The 25,856-nt window shown below is 39.7% G+C and overlaps 2 protein-coding genes and 1 non-coding gene across 5 annotated transcripts; 2 read left to right on the top strand and 1 right to left on the bottom strand.

Moving 5' to 3' along the window:
* Positions 1–522: 522 nt before the first annotated feature.
* rchy1 (ring finger and CHY zinc finger domain containing 1) lies at positions 523–8,451 on the bottom strand. 2 transcript variants are annotated; one of them, XM_080287536.1, is made up of 9 exons: positions 8,302–8,451; positions 5,633–5,752; positions 5,368–5,483; positions 3,650–3,728; positions 3,516–3,560; positions 3,344–3,402; positions 2,541–2,570; positions 1,975–2,095; positions 523–1,860 (listed from the first exon to the last, which is right to left on the bottom strand). In XM_080287536.1, the coding sequence occupies exons 2-9, from the start codon at positions 5,687–5,689 to the stop codon at positions 1,699–1,701; spliced, it is 669 nt and encodes a 222-aa protein (XP_080143662.1). In that variant the 5' UTR covers positions 5,690–5,752; positions 8,302–8,451; the 3' UTR covers positions 523–1,698. The 2 variants fall into 2 exon arrangements, with proteins under 2 accessions (XP_080143662.1, XP_026042755.1); XM_026186970.2 differs by having other exon boundaries at positions 8,245–8,377.
* A 2,707-nt stretch (positions 8,452–11,158) lies between these two features.
* trnag-ccc (transfer RNA glycine (anticodon CCC)) lies at positions 11,159–11,229 on the top strand. Its single transcript has one exon. It is a non-coding gene; the product is annotated as a tRNA-Gly (tRNA).
* A 299-nt stretch (positions 11,230–11,528) lies between these two features.
* LOC113033296 (cytotoxic granule associated RNA binding protein TIA1-like) lies at positions 11,529–21,999 on the top strand. 2 transcript variants are annotated; one of them, XM_080287534.1, is made up of 12 exons: positions 11,529–11,769; positions 12,496–12,592; positions 12,819–12,917; positions 13,717–13,771; positions 15,539–15,626; positions 15,835–15,910; positions 16,117–16,225; positions 16,324–16,419; positions 17,589–17,673; positions 18,334–18,472; positions 18,949–19,097; positions 20,616–21,999. In XM_080287534.1, the coding sequence occupies exons 1-12, from the start codon at positions 11,741–11,743 to the stop codon at positions 20,752–20,754; spliced, it is 1,161 nt and encodes a 386-aa protein (XP_080143660.1). In that variant the 5' UTR covers positions 11,529–11,740; the 3' UTR covers positions 20,755–21,999. The 2 variants fall into 2 exon arrangements, with proteins under 2 accessions (XP_080143660.1, XP_026042754.1); XM_026186969.2 differs by having other exon boundaries at positions 11,533–11,769; positions 18,946–19,097.
* Positions 22,000–25,856: the final 3,857 nt, after the last annotated feature.

Below are 25,856 nucleotides of genomic sequence, written 5' to 3'. Positions count from 1 at the left end.
ATAATGCAAAATGAAATTGTATTTTCTTTTGGAAGATTGTTTCCATGACCTTATGTATTTCCTTCCAAAATGGAACCACACGGGGACCTTCCCAAAAAATGTGAAAATGATTTGCTGTTGCATGTCCACAATGCCTCCAGCATGTTGTGTTCTGAGAATAATTGGATTTTTGGGCTGGGGTAATAAAATAACGAAATACATTCTTCCAGCTGAATTCCCTCCACGAGGGGGAGCTATGCATTCTCGAATATATTTATAATCTCTTCATTCCCAGTCGATAACTGAGAATTTTTTAGCTTTTTTTAGAAACACACACTTCTTACTGAAGAAATGAATATTATTTTACAGTGTTGCTGAATCACATACCACCATGCCAATCAGATTACTTCTTCCATGTGAGGGTGAAGAGGTGACCCTCCTGGATAAGATGGTGAAGGTTTGCTGCGTTTTGGTGAACAGTGTGATAAAAAAAAACTGATGTGATGTTCTATAAGGTGGTTTTAATAAAAAAAGAGGCAAAAATTAGTTCGTTTCTTTATTCAACTTTTGAACAGTGGTACAGTCAGAGTACAGTTCAGCAAACCTGATACCTGCAAGGGGAAAACATGCAAAAATAATCAAGGGCCATTTATCACAGCAGCCACAACCACAGACTGTATATAAAAGACCGAAGTCTCATCCTCAGCATTTTGGCAGCTGCTGTCTTGATGTTTTTGCAGTCTGACTTCTTTTTGCAAACAGACGTCGCCCCCTGCTGGTCAGTAGAAAGAAAGCAAATTCAAGGCACTTCCTCACAGACTCCGCTTTTGAAATCTTTGAGGTTACATGCATCTTTCTTTAATATACAGTCTGTGGGCACAACAGAAATTATACAGGATGTTGGCTAGCTGTGGAGCATTGCAAAGCCATCTAAATTTAATTCACATATATTTCCATTTGTATGTAATTTAGTTTTTTAAATTTCAGATTGCACATATAGTATTTTACAATTATAAGTGGGGTTTGATGACAGCTTTAAAGACAAAGCTTTAAAGATAGATCATCAAGTTTATATATAATGAGCCTTTTTTTAAGATATGCATGATTTGAACTAGAATTTTATACAATAAACCATTTTCAACCCTTGTAGCAAGTTCCAACTAAAAATCATAGAGAGAGGGATCCACAATGATAAACTAAAATATGTATTTAGAACTCTAATGAAGAAACAATGCCATCTGTTAAATATCTGACTAACAGGGAGACTATGCAAGTAACAGCACAGGCTGACCAATGCCAATGACAAACACACATTAGTTAACACTTTATCTTACTCAGATCATTTAAATAAGATTTATGGCACATACACCAGATGTATCAGGCTAACTAACCACAACTGCACACCACTGTCACCATCACCTGCGTGGCTTTGAATGATTCAATTGTGCCGCCTCCTATAAACATGCAGGTCATACGGACTATGCTTCTAAATTGTCTTTCTTTGTAAGTATGGTGATCCTATCCAGTGATTCCCACCAAGTGGATCCTGGGAAAAATTCCATCCACGATGAACGTTAGCAGGTAGGGAAAATAGATAAATACATTTTTGTATGTACAAACTGGAGAAGCCGGCTCAGTCTAGTTTTACCCTAGATGCTCGTTACTACATCACATGCCTTCGGTTTTGGTCAAGCATGTACTCTTAATGTTGTGTGGAAGCTACTGTTGATCGTGCTGCTGTGGCTCCATGTTCTGCTCGGGCTGCTGCAGCTGGATGAGTCCTCCATCCTGCGCTGTGTTGTACGAGCCGCAGCTGGTGCACTTCATTCCCAGCACATGGAAAGGCACCGTACAGTGAGCTTGGCAGTCGTTACACATAATCTGCAGTAAGGACATTAAAAAAATAAAAATAAATCATCAAACAGAACAAATATCGGTTTCATATTCACATTTAGATAAATGCACCAGCATTTTATTATGTTATCGAAGGCCTACTTTGACCATTGCTCCTTGGTACTCAGTGGGCATTGGTGACTGAGCGATCTCTTTATCTATCTCCTTCCAGTGGTTCTGCATGTCACAAGCACTGTGCATGCACAGTGGGCAGCGATAAGCTCTGAAACAAACACAGGGGAGGGAAAAAAACAATCATATGGAAGGCCACCAGCAATCAAATAAGAGGACACAAAAATCCCTACATTGCCACAATGTAGCCTTTAAAAAGCTGATCAGAAACCGTTTTTGCTCTATACCAGGTAGATTGGACAAGCTTTTACAAATTACAGAAGCCTGCACAAAAACCTGACCTCTGACCTTGACGTCAAGGTCACTGAGATTCAAACTTATCTGAGATTTTTTAGTAGATGGAACTACTGTATCAATTTCAAAATCTTACATGGTCTCGTTTACAAACTTGTGTCGACACATCCTGCATGCTTAGCAGGGCGACAACAATACTCCGTCAGCCTTTTACGGCTGAGGGGCAAAAAGCAGACTATAACCCGGTCCCTTAATTACAACAACATCTTATTTTACCAGAAAAAGGAGTTCATTAAACATACCCTGTTCTGATCATGTCATCAAAGCAGGTCCTGTAGAAGAGGGTGAACAAACGCATTGTTACTATTATGTCACAATAGATCGTGAAGATATTTTAATCTGCAGTCAGTTTGTCAGTGCTGAGTCTGTTTTGTCATTACTGCAAAATTGTGTTCTTGGAGACTGTGGCAGCAGGATATACTACAAAGGTAGTTTTGAGTACTATGTGTTTGTCTGTGAACAGATACTGTCAAACTGACAGTGTTGCAATCAGGCACCTATTTGACATTTTGGTCAGATAGGTGCCTGATCCTACTCAAATATCTGTGATTCATTTCCCTACACATGCATTAAACATTCATATTATTAAAAGAGTCACAATAATAAATGGAGTGTGCTTCACTATAGTTTTCTGTCACAAATTTTCCAGAGACTTCTGGATGCTTTCAAGTTAATTTGTGCGTGTGTGTGTGTGAGCAGCGACACTGAACTATCAGCAGCAGCAAATAGGAGAAACAGGAGTGTTGACCTGATTTTGATATTAGACTGTAACTATTTTTCCACCAGCATAGTCGTGTAGGTGAGATATTTCACACAGAAAAAAAACTGGATAAGTCACCAAATCAGTCTAACAGGACTAATTCCAGTAAAGTAAAATCAGTCATTATTAAAGATTAAGATGTGAAAGACTTTTTGTGTTGGAAGTGGGAAAAATGCCCAGTGTGTTTTTTTAAATATCATTTTGTGCCACTGGTAGAAATTAAAAAATACACTATTAAACCCCATAACCCTGAACTGACAGTATCCAGAGAGTAAGGAATCCTACTTGTGTAGAAGATGGCCACATGGAAGAACGTGAGCTCCAATCCTGGATGTGTGAATATCCTGCATTAAAAAACATTAAAAAAAAAGAAAGAAATATATATTAAACTCTGGAGAAAACAGATTAAAAAAAGAGCCACCATTCTCCTCGCCTTCTATCCTATTAATGCTGTTACCTCCATGCAGACAGGACAGTTCTGCCTTGAAACATTTTCAACACACTGAAACATAGAAAATAAAGGGAAATTAAAACTGTGAGGGCTCAACATACAGATAGATGTAGGCGAGTCAGGAACACAGCGATAGTCACCTTGTGGTTTCCTTGCAGATCCTGAGCTAAACACAAATTGCACTTCTCGCAGTGAAAGTACTTCTCTCTGGGCCCAATCCTGTAGAGGCACATTTGAAAACTCACTAAATGACAAATTTTGCCATCACGTGTTTCGGGAACAATGAAATATCAGCATGATAACACAACACTGTGATTTTTATCTCTGACAGTTTCTTAATGAATTAAGAAAAATGGGAAAATTTTGTGGGGAACGTTAAGAAGACATTTCCCCAGTACCCGTATCATTATTACTTAGGGCTGCTCAATTAATCGAATTTTAATCACGATTACGATCTGGGCTTTCAACGATCATTAAAAATGACTGAGCCGATTATTAGCCCCTCCCTCATGCTTTACTCTCGCGCTGCTCCGTGTGGCAAATCAAGCGCACTGCTCTGCATTTCGAACAGGCGTCACAACAATTAAGAGGACCCGAGGGAAGCTCGGAAAGCCAAGCAGAAGTTATTTGGAGAGGAGAGTGACTGCCGTTGGTTGAAAAGAAAGGTAAAGAAAAAAAACTTCAGTGGTGTGGAAACATTATGGGTTCGCGGAGTCAGATGTGGATCAAGTAGACACAGTGTGTAAACTTTGCTATGGTGTCGTAGCTGCACCACAGAGCAACACTGCAAAGTTCACATTTTTCATTTATTTCTTATATTGCAAACATTTGCACTGTTATCAGTATTTGCACACTATTTTATATTATTTTTTAAAGTCATTATTCAATACATTGTTATTCTTAACCCTTTAAAGCCGGTCAGAGCAGCATGCTCGTTTTGTATAACTATTTTTAAATCCCTGTAGAACCTGAACCGCTAAGCTAGCACAATAAAATTTTTTTCATATGAAACCAGAGGAGTTACATCTTATGCCATCAGCTTGTCCTAGGTCACGGTTTCCTTCCACATATAGCTTTGCAAAAATTGCATAAAAAGCGCTTGCAGGAACAAAAACATAATATTCCAGAAACACGCTTTGCCGATCCGATCAGCTGTTCATAACACTTCCCACATTGAAAAAGACGTCAACGCGAACTATCGCAAGTGACGTCATTTTCGCGGAAAATGTAGTTTTTTTACTTGTAGGCCTTAGAACTCGAATTGCGCTGCTGGAAATAGTTTATTTTGATGCACATGCACATTCTTTGCAAATTTGCATCATAGGATTGTTTTTTTGTTTTTCCTGCAGTATATAAAAATTGCTGTATCTCCAAAAATAAAACTATGAAGACACTCAAAATAAATTTCCTGTTGTTGTAAACTATTTTTTGCAACTTTTTTGTATTTAAAGTTTTGAGGGATAAACCTCTTAAATTTCTCCAAGTAGAAATATATGTAAAAAAACAAAACAAAAACGATTTTCAAATTTTTTTTTGTAGTTTATTGCACTTTTTTGCAATTAATGTAGTTACTATGGACTTAATACATACACATTTTAAAAATATGGGCTATAACAGTTGTATTGATGTATAGCAACGTGAAATGCTCCCACAAATGGCACTACAGCATGTAAAAAAAATATATATAAGCTCTGGCGGACGAAATAAATATCGTCAAATAATCGTGATCTCAATTTCAGTGAAAATAATCGTGATTATCATTTTTGCCATAATCGAGCAGCCCTATTATTACTACTAAAGTTACACATAGAAATATTTAGACACTATAAACATGAAATATATTGAATCAGTTTCTTACCTGCAGATTCCACAGGGCTGACAGTGGTACTGCTTCTTGTCTTTGTCGAACAAGTGGCAAATGTCGCAGTAATACTCCCCAAACAGCAAATGACATTGCTGACAAGTCTGCTGTGTCTACAAAAGTATAACATTTGTACAGCTTTTTCCCTTCATCCGAGCTAACCATAATCAAAAGTACAACTCAAGCACTAAGGTGACATCGAGACGTCCTGCTGTAACCGACGGTGGAGCTCAAACACGTTAACTAGCTTTTCCTCAGTTACCTGCTGCACCGTCAGACACGCTGAGCACTGCACCTCTCTGACTTTGAATCGATCCATCTGGTGGTTCTCCTCTGCATCGTGGCACAGCCGACACACGTACAGTTTACCGCAGCAAGGTGCCTGCAGTACAGCAGAAACGCGATTACACAGGGCACAGACAGGGATGGGTATAGTAGTATGAGCTCAAATTGTGGTCATAAATATTTTGTACTTGCAAATCCGGATTTGTATGTGTAAAAAGAATTTGTGTGTGTGTAAAACAGATTTGTTACTGTAAAAAGAATTTGTGTGTGCATAAAAAAGATTTGTGTGTGGACTTAGCCAAAAAATACGTGTGAAACTCTGCACTCAAGTTTCAAGTTACAAGTACGAATTTTGAACCGTATTTCTTTCTTTCATCTGATTGGCCAATGTCATGTCAATCACAAATTTAACTATCCAATCAGAGAACAGGTGGGTTTGGCTGTCGGAGGGGCGCTTTTTTGAACTGCAGGTCCTTGAAGGGTAATACAGTTTGAAGCTGGAGGATCTCTATATAAATATCCTATACAAGCTAGGTCCCCAAACTTTCAGTAGCTGTTGAAAGGAAAAAGTTGTGGTATATCAGTGGTTAGAAATACCATTATTACTTTAGGATTAGTTTAACACAAAGTCAGGGCTGACCCGGGACCATGGCTGTGAGTCACAGTGCGCAGCATAAAGGTCCTTTCACATCGGACGCAGGATGTGCTGCTAATGCTAACTGCTAACTAAAAGCCAAGGATCCAGAACTTGTTGCGCTGGCTGCTGAGCTCTGTGTGTTTTTGCAGCAGCTCTACCTGTACTAGATGCACCTGCTTCTTGTCTTTTCTATCTCTGACTTTATGTCCTCTAAAAGAGTTTCTGGTTTCTTTGCTGGTTCTTCAAATATTCAATAAAAGGGCATTTATTCCCTTCAAGGACCTAAAGCTCCATAAAGCACCCCTCCAATAGCCAAACCCACCTGTTCTCTGATTGGATAGTTAAATTTGTGATTGACATGACATTGGCCAATCAGATGAAAGGAACAAAAAAAAAAACGGGTCAAAATTCATACTTGTAACTTGAAACTTGAGTGCAGAGTTTCACACGTATTTTTTGGCTAAGTCCACACACAAATCTGTTTTACACACACACAAATTCTTTTTACACATAAAAATCCTGATTTACAAGTACAAAATATTTATGACTACAATTTGAGCCCATATAATAGTCCTATCACAGTTTGTGTAGCTGTAGCAATAAGTCACTAAGCGTGTGTGTGTGTGTGTGTGCACGTGCCTAAATGTAATCCTTATTCTGAAAATTCTTTATTAAACAGTGCTGACAAAGTTCAAGAGGGAGCTTGGCACTGTCATGGAAATTATGTGTGTGTCTGAAAATATGATATGCATGTGTATATATGAATAAACTTTAAATTTCTCCCGAACAGCAGTAAGTCAAGAAGCCCCTCTCTCTTAAACAACTGAAAAAATGCTCTGCTACTGGAAAGAAGTACAAATAATTAAATAACAATTTGCTGCAGTACACCCACCTTTATTTGACATATTTGACCTTATCAAACAAAAGCCAGTGATATATAACAAAACAACATTTATAAATTCCCCTGATAACTGGAGCTGTTTGGATTCTCATACCCAGGCTGCTGGCTGACTGAACTCTGAACAGCTTTAGCCAACATGTCCATGTTCAGCTACTAATCAAGTGTCTGATTAGGCGTGCTGTTATAAAGGTCTTGGCTCACAGTGAAGAGCTTCCATACTAATGACACGGCCTGACCACCCCTTAAGTAATTAATTAAAAATTGGCAATAAGGACATGAGGATAAAATATATTTGTCACGTCACGTGTTAGGTAAAACAGGACATGATATCGTGTGGCATCAGGCGTTTTGGCTCCAAGACCTAAAAAAAAAAAAAGTACATTCTCCCTGCTGTTTGAAAATATAAAGATGAGTCATCAACTTATCAAACGTCAGATAGGCTGTTTACACACTTTTAATAGATCTGTACATCAAATTTGGACACAATGTAAAAGATTTAAATATAAACAGTGTGTAAAGGTTACGTAATTAAAACGTATATAAAATAAATGATAAATTCCCCACGCCTTTCCTTGACCCCCCCCCCTGACGTTTTCTGTCAAGGCCAAGTACAACCGATTAGGAAGGCAACAATTTTAAATTCTATTCAGTTTTGTGCTCTTTTGCGCTAAATACATAAACTCTCATTTTTCCTATTTGTCAAATGTGAGAGGGAGCAGGCTTCCTTGTCTCCTCCGCGCGTAATTATGATGGGAAGGACTAAGACCGGAGGGAAGGAGGCGAGAAAAGCTCCAGAAACTCTCAAGCCCCTCGCTTCAACAACGCCGTGCAGATATTATGCAAAATCATGCCGTCCGTCTGAAACATTTATTATTATTTAACCCTGTTACAGCGACGTTTGCCGGCTGAAGACTAAATAACTAGCTAGCTAGCTAACTATGACCGTCTCTAGCAGAGATATACCGACGACATAATCGTTATAGCACAGTTATAACTTGGCACCGTATATTTAAGACAAATGTATGAACATTTTTTAAAGCATTTTACTCACTTTCAATAAGCAGCTTCGAATGTAATGATCACAACCAGCAGAAGCAGCCATGCTTACCCCGAAATGGAATGCTTCTTCTTCTCCCTCCGCTCTAGAGCGTTGCACTGTTGGCTCCTGTGTTGTTGATTATGTCATCGTTGAGGTTGCATTAGCGCCACCTCTGCTTCGGAATGTGGATCGCAGTCTGTACAAATCCTACCCAATGACTCAAAACACAAAAACGGAAAAACAAACAGACACAAAAATAATACAAAACAAAAGAAACTATTTTATACAGTATTTTATTGCGCCCATAAATACTGTCTCTTAAAGAACATTAAACATGTCCACACAACTTCAACCTCCTAGGACCCAAAATGTGATGTCCACATATGTGGACATCACATTTTGGGTTATTTAGACCAAAATACTCAATTTTGCTCTACAAGGGCCTGATATCCACTTATGAGGACATTATACTGGTACTGTTCTATCAAAATTTTAAACGAATATCCTCATATCCTCATATGTGGATATGAGGGCGAATATCCTCATATGTGGCTCTCATTTTTCTTAGAAACAAAAATTAGGTAAAAAAAACAAAACAAAACGCTGATAATTCTTTGTTTTTACATTCATCAGGTCCCAATCAGCCCAAATATCAAAGAGAAATTAAAAATGCATGCTGTGGAAGAGTTCAGGTCTTTGGAGGTTAAGGTTCATTTTAGCCTAAATAGCGATCTCATTTTCAGCCTAACAGTGTTCACACAGACCAGTAAGATTCATTCTAAGTTAAAATATTCTTTTTTTGTATTGTTTCCCTGCTTTATCTACATTTCTTATTTCTGAAATAATCTTATTGTTTATAATATAGAATCCTCCCCTTTGCTTTAGTGTTCCATTTCCCTCACCACATTGCTGTGCACCAGACTTTTTCTGTGGCCTTTGATTTGCTTATGAGTGTCTAAGCCTAATTTCCAAGCCTCTTCATTCTGCTTTAGACCCATGAACACATAAACCCAATAAGCATGCCATGGTAAATGAGCTGGGACTGTGCTTATAAATAAGATGCAAGGATTTTAGACTTTATGAACAGAAACAGAGCAGATTTAGAGGGTTTCTGATTTATTCTACCTGACCTCTATATGGATACAGCCTAGAATACCACACAATTTGGAATTTTCTTTATTCTGACACCTTTTTTCCAGGCATTTTTAAAGTATTAATTTAAAGGTTTTGGACTCACGTAGTAAATATTTCATTTCAAGAAGGCCTACCATCAGTATTTACTATTTTCATCCATAAATGTAGTATCTTAGTATTGAAAAGAAGAAGGCTACCTGAAGGGTAACTGAACTGATTTTAGGTGGGATCAGCTGAATGTGTTTTCTTCAATAAGATTTCAAGTGGCAGTCATGGAATCTGGCTTGTTAGTGTATACAACTCCCATCACTTTCACACCATTTACACTCTCACTCATCTTTACCCCACCTACCTCTATGGAATCCACATTTGTATGGACTAAGTTGGTTAGCCACCACAATTTTGTCCGTCTGTATCTGGAAGTCCCACAGGATCTTAGCTCGGTCATTCTCCACCACCCTTGGGGGCGTCTCCCATTTTGACCTCGGGACTTCCAGGCCATATTTGGCAATCGGCACAGATGTCAGCCACTTGGTTATGGCGTTCCATGTATGCCCTGCCTGCTAGCATCTTTCACCCTGCTTTTATGTGCTGGATTGTCTCAGGGGCATTTTTACACAGCCTGCACCTGGGGTCTTGCCTGGTGTGATAGTCCCCAGCCTCTATGGATCTTGTGCTCAGAGCTTGTTCCTGTGCTGCCGTGATTAGTGCCTCTGTGCTGTCTTTCAGTCCAGCTTTGTCCAGCCACTGATAGGATTTCTGGATGTAAGCCACCTTCTCTATCTGCCGGTGGTACACACTGTGCAGGGGCCTGTCCTTCCATGATGTTTCCTCCTCTTTGTCCTCTTTCTTGGGTTTCTGCTGTCTGCATGCGGTCAGTTGGGGCCATCTTCCGGATGTATTCATGGATGTTCCTTGTCTCTCCTGGACCGTGGTGCTGACACTCACTAATCCCCGGCCTCCTTCCTTCCGCTTGGCGTACAGCCTCAGGGTGGTGGACTTGGGGTGAAACCCTCCATGCATGGTAAGGATTTTCCTTGTCTTGATGTCAGTGGCTTCTATCTCCTCCTTTGGCAAACTTATTATCCCAGCAGAGTACCTGATCATGGGTAGGGCGTAGGTGTTGATAGACCAGATCTTGTTCTTACTGTTCAGCTGACTCCTCAGGACTTGCCTGACCCTCTGCAGGTACTTGGTGGTTGCAGCCTTCCTAGCGGCCTCTTCGTGGTTTCCATTTGCCTGTGGGATCCCCAGGTACTTGTAACTGTCCTCAGTGTCTGCAATGTTGCCTTCTGGTAGTTCGATCCCCTCAGTTCTATACCTTCCCTCTATTTGTTATCATCGGACTACACTTCTCCAGTCCGAACAATATTCTGATGTCGTTGGTGTATATCTTGGTGGTGTGTATCAGTGAATCGATGTCTTGTTCACTCTTGGCATACACCTTGATGTCATCTTTGTAGAGGAGGTGACTTATTATTTTCTATTTTTATTAAAGTTACAGCGTGTAAAATCTCACCATTAGATGTCAGTAGATTGCAGATTGCAGTCAATTGCTGTCACTTTTCTTATCCCTCCTAATTCAAGTCCATAAACCGAGCTACAGTAGCTCTGCTCACTCTGCTAATTCTGACTGTTGTTCAATCTTGGTTTAATCTCTTTTTTTGCTTTTTGGACAAGCAAACTTACCGAAACGTCTTCAATCATATTGACGACATTTACCTCTCCCTTCAATAAACATCAACTGATTCAGCAGCCTTCATATATCCCGTTCCCGGACCTCTCTTCAGCAGCGCCGCTGGTGTAGTGGTATCATGCAAGATTCCCATTCTTGCGACCCGGGTTCGATTCCCGGGCGGCGCACGCCTCTTTTACAACGGCGATTAAATCTCAAGACATTTTTAATGTGATCAAAATGTTTGACAGTCAAATGTACCCTTTAAAATATTTAGACGTTTCATCGTGACTACTACTCACATAATATGATTTCCAGATGGCTCTATTTATTTTAGCGGATTGAGCAATGATCAGGAACTGAGAAATAAAAATGTGTTCCTCAAAGCCTGTATTAACCATACGTATAGAATAAAAATGCGGGGGCGCATCTTTGTGTGTGGGAGCAGGAGCGCTTGATTTTGGCTTAATTTCAGCGCGCAGGTTGACGCTGCTGACGCTGCTCCTCCGCCATCTTCAACTTCCTATTGTTTGCATCAGACTGAGGCTGTCTGCGGTGTGTGCCAGAGAGAGCAGAGTCGACCGCAGATATATTATTAAATAGTAGATTTAGTCTTTACGTTCGGGTCGCTAAGTTCAGCACAAACCATTTGTATGTCACTGGATTAAAGCTATCTCAGGACGAAACCACTGAACCTTGATGATGGAGGACGATCAACCCAGAACCTTGTGAGTATCAGCGGCCTTGTCTATGCCCTGGAACGGGAAGGCTTCGTCTAACTGCTGCGCGTCCGAAATATTTCCACGTTGTTGTTTCAATTAAAAGCCTTTAAACCTCGTCATTAAGGGTGTTTCATTTCTATTATTATATACTACAATTCATGGATGTAATACAACACACGTAGCTCCTTGTTTGTTGGGTTTATTTGGATAAATAGACGGAACCTTAATTTCCTTGCAAACGAAAGTGAATTGTTAGCTAATGCTAGCTAGCACCTCCTAAACATTCGAACACATCTAGCAAGTCAGTTCTTCGAAAGTACTCCCTTTTGCGTGCAATGATAGCTAAAATAAAACGCTTTGTTTTATTGATAGTGTAAACACTTTAGCGAAAATGTAACAACAAGGATAGTATTTTATAAAGTGTCTAGCTGCCAAGACACTTAGCTCGAGGCCCGTAAACCGGTTAGCGGTATCTTTAGCTAGCTGGCGGACAAGCCACGTCAACGCTCGTGGAGACGGCGTGGGACATCTCCAGTGAGGGGGTGAAATCACTGACTGTTTTTGTAAAGCACACACTGTCCCCGACAATGTTTCGTTCCAATTCATTTATGGCTTTTATGTTGCTATAATTCATTGTTGTGGGTTGTAAGCTAGCCTGGTTAACTAGCCTTTGTTTGCATGCTACTTCCTGTTTGACTAAAGCTCAACTCCCCCATCTCTCTCCTTTTGCAGGTATGTGGGGAATCTGTCCAGGGATGTCACCGAGCCCCTCATTCTGCAGGTCTTCACACAGATAGGCCCCTGCAAGAGCTGTAAAATGATAGTCGATGTGAGTGCTATTGTCTCTGCTGTATACAGTGTGGTGTGGCTGTCTTTCAGCAGTGGCGTGAGCGGTTATGGCGCTGCTTGTGGAAGTCTCGGCCAGTGTGTCATTTTTTTCTTCTTCTTGTAATCCATTATATCGGACCTTTCACATCCATCTATACTAGGTGATTTTTATTTTCTCTAGTGGTTAAATATTTGACTTAAAATCAGTCTTGATTTCCCATTAACAGACAGCTGGAAATGATCCGTACTGCTTCGTGGAGTTCTATGACCACAGGCATGCTGCTGCCTCATTGGCAGCTATGAATGGAAGGAAAATAATGGGTAAGGTAAGCTATCGTATCTACAGGGTGAGTGGGGATGGGTGGGCTGCTGTGGAAAATGTGAGGAAAAAAAAGTTATTTTTAACATGAAAGAAAAACTAGTGGATTTCTGTATTCCATATAATATTGATTAGATATTCTAAATGACAAGGGGTGGCTACTTGATCAACTGATGACAGTTTCTTTATATGATGAAAACTGGTTCCACCAGGCCACTCAGTCTTTATGTTGAGGAAATCTACATAGTTCTTTTGTTAAGTGTGAGCTCTCTGCTTTCAATATTTTAAGCAGAGTGCAGTAATTTAATACAGTGTTCTAAAACAGAGGAACTTGATAAAGCCCTACAATCTAGAACAATAGAGGAAATAATTAACATTGTAAACGGCAACATTTAAGAGACCCCAGGGGCTGATAAAAGAATATTAAAGTGGTGCAGGAATGGTGTAGTAATGAGTTCAGTGCTGGGACTTTAACCTAGAAGTCAAATAGATGTGCTGAGCGACCAGTCTGCTTAGATGAGATGTATGCATTATATTCTATTTGAATTTTTATTTATATTTAACATATTATATTAAATCATTCATTTAATCATTCATTGTTATATTGCGGGCTTTATAAAAATGCATAGCTTTCCTTAAGGTTATTGAAAGCCTATTTGGAGTCAAGATCAGCTTTAAAATAAAAAAAACAAACAATTAATTTAAAATTGGCTTTTAATTAACTTGTGTATTGGAGATTACCAGGTTTTACTGTATATTGTAAACATACTCCACCTGCCTTCTTTTTTTCTCCGCTCTTCTCACAGGAAGTTAAAGTCAACTGGGCCACGACACCAACCAGCCAGAAAAAAGACACAAGTAGTAAGTAAAACTATTTGTATATGAAGAAGTGAAGTTTTGAACTTGAACACACTAAAAGAGTCCCTGTGATAATATTGCTGAATAAGTACTGCAGAACGTAAGCATTTCATTTTTGATTGATTTTATGCTTATTTTGTCCTTCCTCTGTTAACAAACTGATAGCAATCAGCGGTCTCTAATAGGAACTAAGGTTCTTGGAAAGTATAAAGCTTGAAACAGAGTGTGTACTCTAATGCACAGTAGGGCTGAACGATTATGGAAAATAATCTAATTGCGATTTTTTTGCCCCAATATTGCGATTGCGATGCGATATGCGATTATTTTTTAAGGTATTTGTCTTCTGTATTATTAAACAAAGACAAGCAATACATCATATAGTATGGCCAATACTATATTACATTAATTTTAAACTGTTCTTTCCTGGAAGACAGACCTCTGTTATGATGACATGAGGTGATGCATGAATTGATGACTGACATTTTTATTTAACTTCTTCAATCACAACAGTATATTTGAACATACACAATAGTTTATTTTTAGCTTACAAACATCTGAGCATAAAGTGCTGACAAGGAACCCTGGTGTAAACATTAAAATGAAAGTCAGTACAATGTGCAGATTGCAGAAATATACATAAACAAAATCAGTGGCTTTACCACACTCAGTTTTTCGACATCTGTGAACTACTAGACAGTCATTCAATTAAAAAATAATATTAAATAAATAAAACTAATAAATAAAAAATACACACATCTTACTGATCTCTGCAGTCAGTAACATTACACATAAAGTGCAAACATAATAGCAATTGTATAAACACACACACAAACACGCTTTTAAAGTTTAAAGGCGTGAAATTGGACGGTCTAGCCTTCTGATTAGCTAATCAGAAGGCTAGTTCTGATTAGCGTCACCGCTGTCTCGGTGGAGTTTAATAAACTCGGCCGTCTGCTTCTTGCTATCTAAAATATAACCAGACACTGGTGTAAATTCTCGACTGTCTCATATTTCTGTTTAATAAGTTTTCTGTTTGACGTTTAGTCAGCTGTGTGAAAACCAAGGAGGAACCCACCCGGGGGATTAATAAAGTTTTATTTTATCTAATCTAATAACTTTAATCTCAGCCAAACCGATTTACTCACGAACAAACAAAACACTGAAAAAAGCCCAACAATAACATTTTTAGGTTGTCTAAGTGACTACGTTTAACCCGAGCAGCGAAACTCCGCGGTGATCTGAAAATGATGTGCCGGGAGTTGTGCCGTTCTCGGCCGCATCAGTAACCCTCGAGCTCCCGGCTAGCTGTCGAGCTGGTGGGTAGCAGACGCCTCTGAAAACGTCGAAGCACTTTTGCAAATATGGGATATCTTGATAAACCGAGCAGATATTTGATGTTTACACAACTACTTTCTCGCCTGAAAATATGTTAAAAGTTTATTTTGTGACCCAGAAAGATTAGTATGAGTAATTTTAAAACTTAGTAGCGGCCGCCATTGCTGGAAACTGGAGTTTGGCTGGGCCGCGCTATGAATTCTGGGATATGGTAGTAATTTGGACAGCCTTCGGAGCGTCGCTGTGACGTAATCGGTCTACAAATGCGGCCTCAGGAGGATGCAGCCCATGAATTGTATAATATAATCGCAGTATAATCGCAGCCTTTGCGGTTAGAAAATTGCACTTGATCATGTCGCGATATTATCGCAAATGCGATATATCGTTCAGCCCTAATGCACAGCGGGTCTAAACCACATTTTTCCTCCCAAATAGATCATTTTCATGTTTTTGTTGGCGACCTCAGCCCAGAAATAACCACAGAAGACGTCAAAGCTGCCTTTGGTCCATTTGGCAGGATATCGTAAGTTTCAAACTGTTTACTATCAAAGATCAAGTCTGGGTTAACACATATTGCCATTTAGATATATTGAGAAAAGAATGAAATAAATCTCAGGCAGAGGAGAGGGCCCATTGTCTTATTTAGAGACCTGCTAGTCCTCTTACAGCAGAGACTTCTGGTTGTGCTGAATGTTTGTGACAAGCTGCTGTTTGGTGATTTTTGTCTGCAGAGATGCTCGTGTTGTGAAAGACATGGCTACAGGGAAATCTAAAGGCTATGGCTTCGTGTCTTTCTTTAACAAATGGGTAAGTAGGCGTCATGTGAGTTTAATATTGCTGTTAATGAGGCTCGGAAACACTTTGTGTCTACGAATTCTCTCTCTCTCTCTGTATATTAACATTTTCACATAGATTGCTTGTTGGTTTGTTTGCAGTGCTTCTGCAGAGGTGCACTTTAGATTTCATGTTAAGACTCCCAGTGGATGAAATAAGATTATTTTTCTTCATTCCAGGATGCAGAGAATGCCATTCAGCACATGGGGGGGCAGTGGTTAGGAGGCAGACAGATTCGAACTAACTGGGCCACAAGAAAGCCTCCTGCCCCAAAGACCACCCATGAAAGTATGTTATACAGGATTTGTAAGATATGCAGATTTACAGGTGTCCTTATATGTACGGATGGATGGATTCATTAACAGAAGCTTGTCTTTTCTCACCAGATAACTCCAAGCATCTCTCTTTTGATGAGGTAGTGAATCAGTCCAGCCCCAGTAACTGCACTGTGTATTGTGGTGGAGTCAGCACAGGACTGACGGGTAATGAAATATATGAGTACCATTGACAACATAACTATGATAATTACAGCAGATCTGTTGCTATTCAGATGGATATGACTGCTCATATTTAAGCTTTTCGTTATTAGTCAATGATCTTTCAAACAAAGCAGGAAAAAACCCAAAACGCCTCACCCCTATACGAGTTTAACGATACACAAATGTCACTGCTAGGTATGAACTTTGGTTTTACATCATGTTCAGTACTGCAAGAAGATTGAAAAAGGGCATATTTTTACCTTATCCAAAACCGAATGAGCCATTAAATTAGTTAGTAGTTATGATCTGTGTGATTTCCTCAGTGTCAGGCTAATTAAACCCATCACTGTGTGAGCAAAGGAGACACTGGTTGTGGAGGAAGGCAATTTAAAACTCAACATTTATTTGGAGCCAACATGTAAAATAAAGCTTGCATAATGTCTGCCCAGCTTTCAAGCTAACGCTGCTAGCATCATGTAGGTGATAGACAAGAACTGGTCTGCTGCCAAAGTGAGCTCTTGAGCTCTTCAATTATTTCTTTCTTTATTTTCCCAATCCTATAGTGCAAATATGTTGATATAAATAGACCTCAGAGTTTAACTGTTTTGCTCAGGAGTCCTACTGATTTGTGGAAATTTTTAAGCATAATTTAGTTTATGAATTAATACATAAATGTCTTTACCCATGGTAGCCAAAGCTTTTTGCTGTTGGTTGTCAAATCTTTATTATTAAAATGAGTATATATTTATTAGTAAGCGCAGAGAGATTCAAAGAAGCTGCTCAAGCATCAGTGCATCTGCTAGAGTTCATAGTGAGTTTAACATAGTCATACATGCTTCATTTTAAATGCAGAGATTTAACAAAAAAAGAAAAGCATCAGTTTGTCCCAAAATAAACTTTTCAGATCGTGTTTACCTCAATGAAAGAGACATGTGATGTACTCTATAACTACACTGTAGGTATAGAAATACTATACTTTACCTTTTCACTGCTGGAAAAGGTAAAGTATAGCTACATAGCCCAGTCTGTTTATTAGTTTTTGCTTGTTGATTATAAATGTGCTGACCACCTGTATGTGGCATATCCACATGTATCCTGGGTAGCAGTTACTTTATCAGGACACAGCCCTTACAGAAACGGTCTCTAAGAGTCTCATTATTTATGTCTTTTAGAGCAACTAATGAGACAGACCTTCTCCCCCTTTGGACAAATCATGGAAGTCAGAGTTTTTCCTGACAAAGGATATTCATTTGTCAGGTATGTGGATGTTTTCTGTTTTCTTCTTCATTTCTTTGCTTGATCAAACGGTGATGCTAAGGTTTACAGCTGAAAGAAAAGGTTAATGAACTCTTTGGAATGAGCTTGATCCCCCGGCCCTGGTCATAATGATAGACAAGTGTAATTGTGATTACTTTTTGCAGCCTGGAGTACAGATTTTTACTTTGTTCTGTTCACTTTATTGCCCTGAACAGGGGAACTTGATGTGCACCAGTTAGCATGATTAAGAAGGAAAACACCAAAACACTTAACATAAAGAGAAAATATAAAACGGGTTGTTCCAGTGGGTTCATAAACTGTACTGCAAGAGCAGTAGCACTAAATGGAAGCAAAAAGCAGCACTGCTGTGGACACTGAGTATGTCTTAATGGTGTGACGTATATGCATCACATACACCTACAGATTTTGTTTACAGGTCTGTGCTGCAACACATTTGTATCAGTTCTAGTCCATGATGAATGTTAGATGTCTACTGTACTATTAGTAGTTTAGCCATTAATAGCCAAGGAATCTAATGGTTTATCCCCCTCTCAGTTTGCTAACAAACACATGCATTGTGGTCATCATTGCTGAGTGGATATTTATGAAATGATGTTCAGCGTTTCCTTAGTCTCTCTCTCTCTCCCTCTGTTTGTCCAGGTTTAACTCCCATGAGTCAGCAGCCCATGCCATTGTGTCTGTGAATGGCTCGTCTATAGAGGGGCACATAGTCAAATGTTACTGGGGTAAAGAGACCCCAGACATGATGAACTCCATGCAGCAGATGCCTGTGCCACAAGTAAGGGTCCTATGAACTGTAGTAAGAGGGACAGCATTACATAATGACTTGGTATGGCAAAGAACACCAAACAAATAGTGCTGCAGTATGTCTTGCTCTAGTTCAGCTCAAGTATCAGCTTTTTTGCTATATGAGGGTATGTGAGTGTTACAAAAAGTATGGGGATAATTGAGTATCCTGTACATGAAATTGATATATTTAAGATACTGTGATGTACTCGGGCAAGTGACCCATTGGCTTGTGTTATTGCAACATGGTCACCTGCAGGAGTCCCAAGCAGGAAGAAAAAGTCACCAGTAATGACCTCACAGCTTTATCTAATATTGTACCTGATATGCAAATAAGTGGTTAATTTAACAAATAAAAAGCCATGCCAGCTATGCCACTGTTAAATAGATTCTGCAAGGTTCTTTGTGGGATCTGCTGCTGTTAAACCATTCTGAAGTTATCCTTTTTTGTGCTATACCCTGCAGCAGAACAAGATGGGCTTTGCTGCAGCCCAGCCTTATGGCCAGTGGGGACAGTGGTACGGCAACGGGCCCCAGATTGGCCAGTATGTCCCCAATGGGTGGCAGGTCCCCACCTACGGTGTCTACGGGCAGGCTTGGAACCAGCAGGGCTTCAAGTAAGTAGCACAGGGCTCCTCTTCTCTGCCTCCTCCTACTCCAACACCATCAGTTCAAGACCAGGCCAGTGAGATCCAGCTTTGGCCACAGGAGGGAGCTATGACCTCCCTCTGCCTTCCAATGCCCCCCCCCCCACCTCTTCCCTCCTTCCCTCACGAGCCTGCCAACTTCAGAAGATTGAGAAATAAACAGACCCCCACCACCAAAAAAAAAAAGAATCTGAACTCAAGATTTGAGGGTAATCATGTTTCAGTGTATAGTTACTGTGCACATAGTTCATCGTAAAACCTGAAAGCTTTTGTTCCAAAATGTGTTGTCACTTGATTTATAGCCCATAATGGCTCAGAGCATCGGACATACGAAAAACTGCTTAAAGTAAAATTTTTGAGTTGTTTTAAAAATGTAATTGACTAAATGCAAAAAACCCCCCCACATGCTCAGAGCTGAGGGTTTTTTCTTATTCTTTACTTGCCATCCTCTTCTTGGGATAGCTCGCCGATGATGAATCCATTTCACTTTCTGTGTACGGACATCTTCAATATTCTTCACTTGTTCCTTTTTTTGTTGTTGCATGTTTTGTTTTTGTTTTGATCTTTTGTTGTAGCTTTTTACATGTTTCTTTTTGATTTCACTGATTTTTTTTTTTCCCCCCTCACTGATGTTGTTTGTTATGTTGGAAATGTCGAATATGATGTGCAGGTTACCTTCTTTTGCTTTTATCTGGACAGTTTATGTGCAGTGATGTTTTGTGCACCCAAGATTAATAAAGGACGGGCCTCAAGTTGCTGATAATCTAACATGTGTGGTGAACAGCTCTCTAAATACTCTGCACTAAAGTGTCAGGCAGATGTGGGCTCAGTGTGTTTTGACTGTTCAGGGCAGTTTGTTCAGACAGAGGTTTACACCTCTTGACTTGAAATTTGAAGATGAACTTTAACCTGCGTCTCCACGCTGAATCTCCACTCTGAACTTACCTTTAGTTTTATTGCCTGAACCACAGAAGCAGTAAAAAGAAAGCCTGTGAAAACCGGGTGAGAACTTGCTACTTTGTTATACTTTGTGGCCAAATTTAGAGAAATGAATGTGCTTGCACTGTCATCAGTCTGTAGGCTGCTTACAGCAGGGTTTGTAGTTACCAGCAGTTGGGAGGGGGGTCGGGGGTTTAGCAAGGAATCTTTAGCTTGCTGGACTTAGCCTGTATGCTCTCTGTCTGCTTATCCACCCATGTATAATCAAATTCCTTTTGATACCCCCCACCCCAACCAAAAGCCCTCCACTTTTTTTTTTCTTTTGTTTTGTTATTGTTTTCATCTAGCTTGAATCCCCACCCCCGCCCTTATAACCTCTGATAACTCTGTTTGCCTTCTTGTTCTCATTCTAGCCTGTCCAGATTCCAGTAGCTTTAATACAGACTATTCTTTTGGCTCCCTTTCGCCTTGTCTCTTCTAACCTGCTGGCATTTTGTCTTTTCTCTCTCTCTCTCTGTCTTTCTTTACCTCGTTTTTTTTGTTTTGCAGTCACTTACCGGCCAGTGCTGGGTGGACTGGCATGAGCGCCATCAGTAACGGTGGGGTTATGGAGCCTACACAGGGATTGAATGGGAGTATGCTAGCCAACCAGCCCGGTATGGGAGCCGCAGGATACCCCACACACTGATAAGTGGGCAGGGTGGGAGATTTGTCAACCATCAGCCTCTTGCTGGCTGTACGGTGCCCTGCGGGGCTGTGTAACACTGCCTCCATTTTGTGGCAGGACTGAGACTTTACTGGGATGTGGAATCTAATGAGAAGGGTGACTTCTGTGGAGATGTAAATGGGATTTCTTGGGGTGGGCTGAGGTAACAGGAGCCAGGGAGCAGCAGTTTGACCCACACAGGTATTTACACCATTTGTGGTAGGAAAGACTGTCCATGAACCAGGGCTCTTACCATTTTTAAGTTAACTGTAAATGAATTATAAAACTGTAAAGGAGAATCTCTTTTTTTCCCGGGTTTTACAGATTGCCTCCATTTTCACTTCTTTCCTCTCGACCACTGAGAGGTTTCTTTTTCCTTTCTTTTTTTTGGAACTGAGTCATGCTAAGTTATGATCCTTAATTATCTGAGGAATGGAAATTTGTTCTAATTTTCTCTTGGATTAAAAACAATTGCAGGGATTGTTGCCACTGCTGTTTCTCTGTAAGGGCAGATTAATATTGCACAGTTCTTTCCTCTCTTGGATTTCCCAGAAAAATTTGACTACCAAGAGCATTTTTCTTTTTTTCTTTTCTTTTTTGCATTCCATTTCTCCTTCATATCTTTCTGACAGCCTCAAAACTTTTTTCGCCACGTGTAAATAGCCATCCATTCATTTGAAACGATGTAAGTAAAATGCTACTGTTAACTGTGGGTGCTTGCTTTTCATTTTTTGTTTTGATAACTCGACAGTTAACTCGAACATTGTACGTAGCAGAGTGGCACTATCAAAGGTGACACTGGCACAGTGCAACACGCGACTCTTCCATGCAGGGATAAGACAGCATTGCTATGCAGTGCATACTTTAAAATTTAACACGATTCAAACGTTAAAGTGTGAACATGTTTGACACTTCTGATGTTTCTTTTCTTTTTTTTTTAATATCTATTGAAACGCCAGTATTTTATATCAGACAAATCTGAGTGTATTCAGCTTTACACTTGCTCTTTTTGCCAGAGAGATGGAGAGGCCTACATTGTGTAACTGTTGCCTTATAGAGCTGGTTTCTTTTAGCTGACAAGATACTCTTTTTAATTAGGCAGTGCCTACAGACCTTTTCAGACCTTTTTGTTTCGAAAGGTGTTAGTCCTGAGAACTGATGACTCTGCTACTGTAATCAATGTTTTCTTGCTTTGTCCAATTAAAATGCTAATGCACATAAACCACACTTTGTGTTTGTTTCCCCCCTTTGTTTATTCGGTCATATTAGAGCATCAAATGGAAATACTGCATCTTGGCAACTGTGTCCAAAACTCTAAGCACATCACACGAAACATCTGTAAAAGTCTTGCTGCTTATAGCCTGCCAGTACTTGACCATATTTGTTAAGAAGAAAACCTGCTGATCTGTATCATGGCGCAGTTCAGCCAAATCTTTTTTTTTTTTTTTTTTTTTTAAGCCACCGGCCGCTTTAATCTTCTAACATCTGCAGCCTTGTGTGTTTAAGACATTAGATTCTGTCCGGCTGAACCAGAGGAACTTTATTTGGTGCCAAAGCGCACAGATAACAGATATCTCACCAAAATGTAGAAACGTGGTCAAACATAAATCAGGTCATGTGATCGCAAAACCCTTAATGGCTTCAAAGGTGAAAATGAAGCACATAAGTGTTTTTAGAATCATATTACAGTAAGTCAGTCACTGCAGCTAAAACTAGAGCTTAAAAAAAAAGAACTTAAAGCTTTATTTTTATTGTACTTCGTGCATAAAATGTTACAGTTCATAAAGAAAATGAACTTTACATGTACAACGCTCTGTTACTACAATCCTCATTTACCTCAGCACTTTTTTTTTTTTTTAAACACACACTGATGGATGTATCAGGAGCAACTTGGAGTTGCAGTTGTCTTGCTTAACAATAACTTCCACATTGAGACTGGAACAGCCACGGATCAAACCAGAGATGTTCCAGTTGGTATACAACCTGCTCTACCTTCAGAGCCGCAGCCAAGATGGCTTCAGCACAAAAAAAGTTGAAGATACATTTGAATTTTAATTAAAAAAAACAAACTGTGCATTCAGGTTGTCAGACTTTTAATATTCGGTTCATTAAAGCATCTCATTTATTCCAGTTCATAAAACAAAAAGGATTTCCCACAGTTCTACCACCACCTTCTGGCTGGAGCTTTTTACAGTTTGTCAGAGGACATTTGACTTGTAAGTGATTTTTTTTATTTTTTTATTTTTTAAAGCACAACCATGTGTTTTCTCAGAAAGTGATGTTTGTTCGAAACCCTGAAAACACAATGCAAAGACTTGCTGGGGATTTATGTTTCAATGGGAAACCTACTCTGTCGCCACACTGTAACTGTCAGGTTACACACCTTAGTAATGTTTCATCAACACAACCAACAGTTTATACCAGTGAAACTTGATCTTTCATTAGGAAGAGAAATGCTGTATAAGCTGCCTGTTGATGCTTCTTAGCTGGTATTTTAAAACCTGATGTTTTATTGCTATGAGGCTACAGCACTGTTCACTCCACCACGGTGCTGCTGAGCGAGTTGACTGTTTACCAAAAAAACAACAAAATCACAGAAAAATACACATTTAGAAACTCATGCTACATTTAATACTGTAAGTTGCACTCGTCACAACAGTGATCTGGCTACACCTTTAAGCTAATACTGCATAAACAGTGCCGCCTGTCTGTGGTTAAAGCTCCTTATATCCAAGTTTAGACACCAAATGGACCACAGGTCCTGAAGGGTCTGTGTAACTTGTTTATACAGCTTATTGTAGGGTCTTAGAATATAAAGCACCTTGGGGCAACTGTTGTGATTTGGTGCTATATGAATATAATTGAACTGAATTTGGACTTTGGTACCAGTGACTTCATATGCATTCTTAACTGGCAGAACGGTGTGATATGGCAGCTAGATTATCAGAAAACAAAACGGGTCACAGACCTGTAGTAGCAGGCTCAACTAGCCCCAGCTCCACTGTGCAGTAAGCAATTCGCAGGCCTTTAATTCTGAGATGCTCATTATGTATTGGCACTCACGTGATCTATATTCCTAAAACGATATAGTTAAAATGAGTTAACTGGAATTCTTGCAGGCTCTCTGCTTGAGGCCTGTGAATGAAGGCCTGGGCACTAGATGGCGCCCTCAGTCCATGTTTCCTACAGGTTGCTGTGGAGCAGCTGGCTTGCTTTGCTGTTATTTAGCACAGTGTGACTAGAACCATCAGTTAGTCTGTCAGCATGTCAAATGGCTGTCTGTCACATCAGAGTGAGCGAGTGAGAGCTTGTTAACGCTCTCTCTCTCTCTCACACACATAGAAAGTTTATCTCTTTTTTTCTTAATAAAAAACTCCAAACGTTACAGGTGTCTTTTAGATTTCAGTAAGCGCTGTACATATACTAATGTGTATGTTCATATGGGTGTTGTCAGGTATCGGTGCCAGCTCTCCTCAGTCTGAGTTATTGGGTCTTGGACTGCCATGCAGTCTGGCTGGCTGGAATAACAGGCAGCAAGAGCTGACAGGCTGATAAATGGTTTGTCTCTTCACAGCTGCTCAGCCAGGACCCGACTGGGCTTTAATGGACGGAGAGTCTGTTAGAGATGGAGGGGGAGAGAGAGATGTCAGAAGATGACTTAGTGAGCAGATTACAGCTGAAATCAATCAAAGCAGCCATGCTCGGTTTCTCTTTTTGTCTGTCCCGCTTCCTTTCTCTCAGCTTTTTCTGCCGCTGTTATTGCGGCACTCGAACGAAACAAAACCCAAAAAATTCCAAAAGGCTCACTCTTTGCTCTGAAATATACTCACATACTGGTTAAAGAAAGCTGAAGAATGTGTGGGAGCGAGGATACAGATCTAATTAAACATTTAAAAACACTTCTGCTGTTGTGATCTAACAGCTTATAGCTATCTTTGTTTCAGCCCTTTTATCAAGTATTACATCAGGTCTGAAATACATCCACTCCCTGACAGAGTAAATGTTCTTTTATCACGTTCAGGCCTTCTAACCTTTAGTGTCTCAGCTCTAGTTACATCAGTTAAATGTTCATTTTTTAAAACGCTAACATGATATATTATATATACACATTTCTTTTAGTTTAAAGGCTACTTTTAATCACTAGCTTAAGAGCCAAAACTGGGCCATCATTAGAATATGATGTCCTTGAGATGCAAAACACAATATTTAAAAACTTGGTGACGATGTTTTTCATGACTCATATGGGATTATTTTAACACAAGACATCCATATGATGCATTTTTTATGATGACCTCAATATATTGTGATATTAAAATGTTTCTTCCAAACCCCAAAAGCAGACTTACTGGGGATTTAGGCTTCAGTGGGAAATCCATGACAAAATCTATGCTGTAGCTGCAAACCCCTCCCAAACCCTACACCATAACCTACGGCACAACCCTTTCTCTGCCTGAGTTCTGCTTCTGCAGGGAATCTGCATCACAACTTACAATGTGACCAGAAATCCCTTTCAACCATATGTCATAATTTGTCATCTAGGGTGCACCTCCTGAGAAAGGCAACTACACGTCGGGTCAACGCAGCCCATGACGATTGTCACTGATCTGTTCAATAGCATCGATTTTCCACTGCGGTTTTTGAGTGTGTCAGTTAAAGAATAATAATCAGGGTATCAAATTATATATTTAAATATAATCATAGCATCAATTTAAGTACTCACAAAAGCCAGAAATTCCTGGAGGAAGATTGCTGAAACTGTTGGATCTGATGTGAGGCAACACCCAAAGTGGGGAAAAAAGTCCCAGCATTTTATTTGTTTTAACAACAAATAAAACCCAGTGACACAACCACATGGTAATGAACACACAACGCACCAGCACAAGCATAAATGTCGGCAGCAATGTTAGCCACTTACATAGGTTAAGCACTGCAAAGACTACCTGCAGGAGTCTATCAGGCCCTAGGATTGAAAGGAGAGCAGTACTCCAGTTTATAAAATACTGTTGTGTTATTTAAATGGACTTAGTCTGTGCTGTAACAACACCTTCTGTCTAACTTCTATCTCTTACAAAGACCAAAACACA

This window comes from Astatotilapia calliptera, chromosome 12 (genome assembly GCF_964374335.1).
Source record: "Astatotilapia calliptera chromosome 12, fAstCal68.1, whole genome shotgun sequence".
NCBI lineage: Eukaryota > Metazoa > Chordata > Actinopteri > Cichliformes > Cichlidae > Astatotilapia > Astatotilapia calliptera.
Note: the sequence above shows the minus strand (reverse complement) of the source record. Positions and strands in the feature narration are given on the sequence as shown.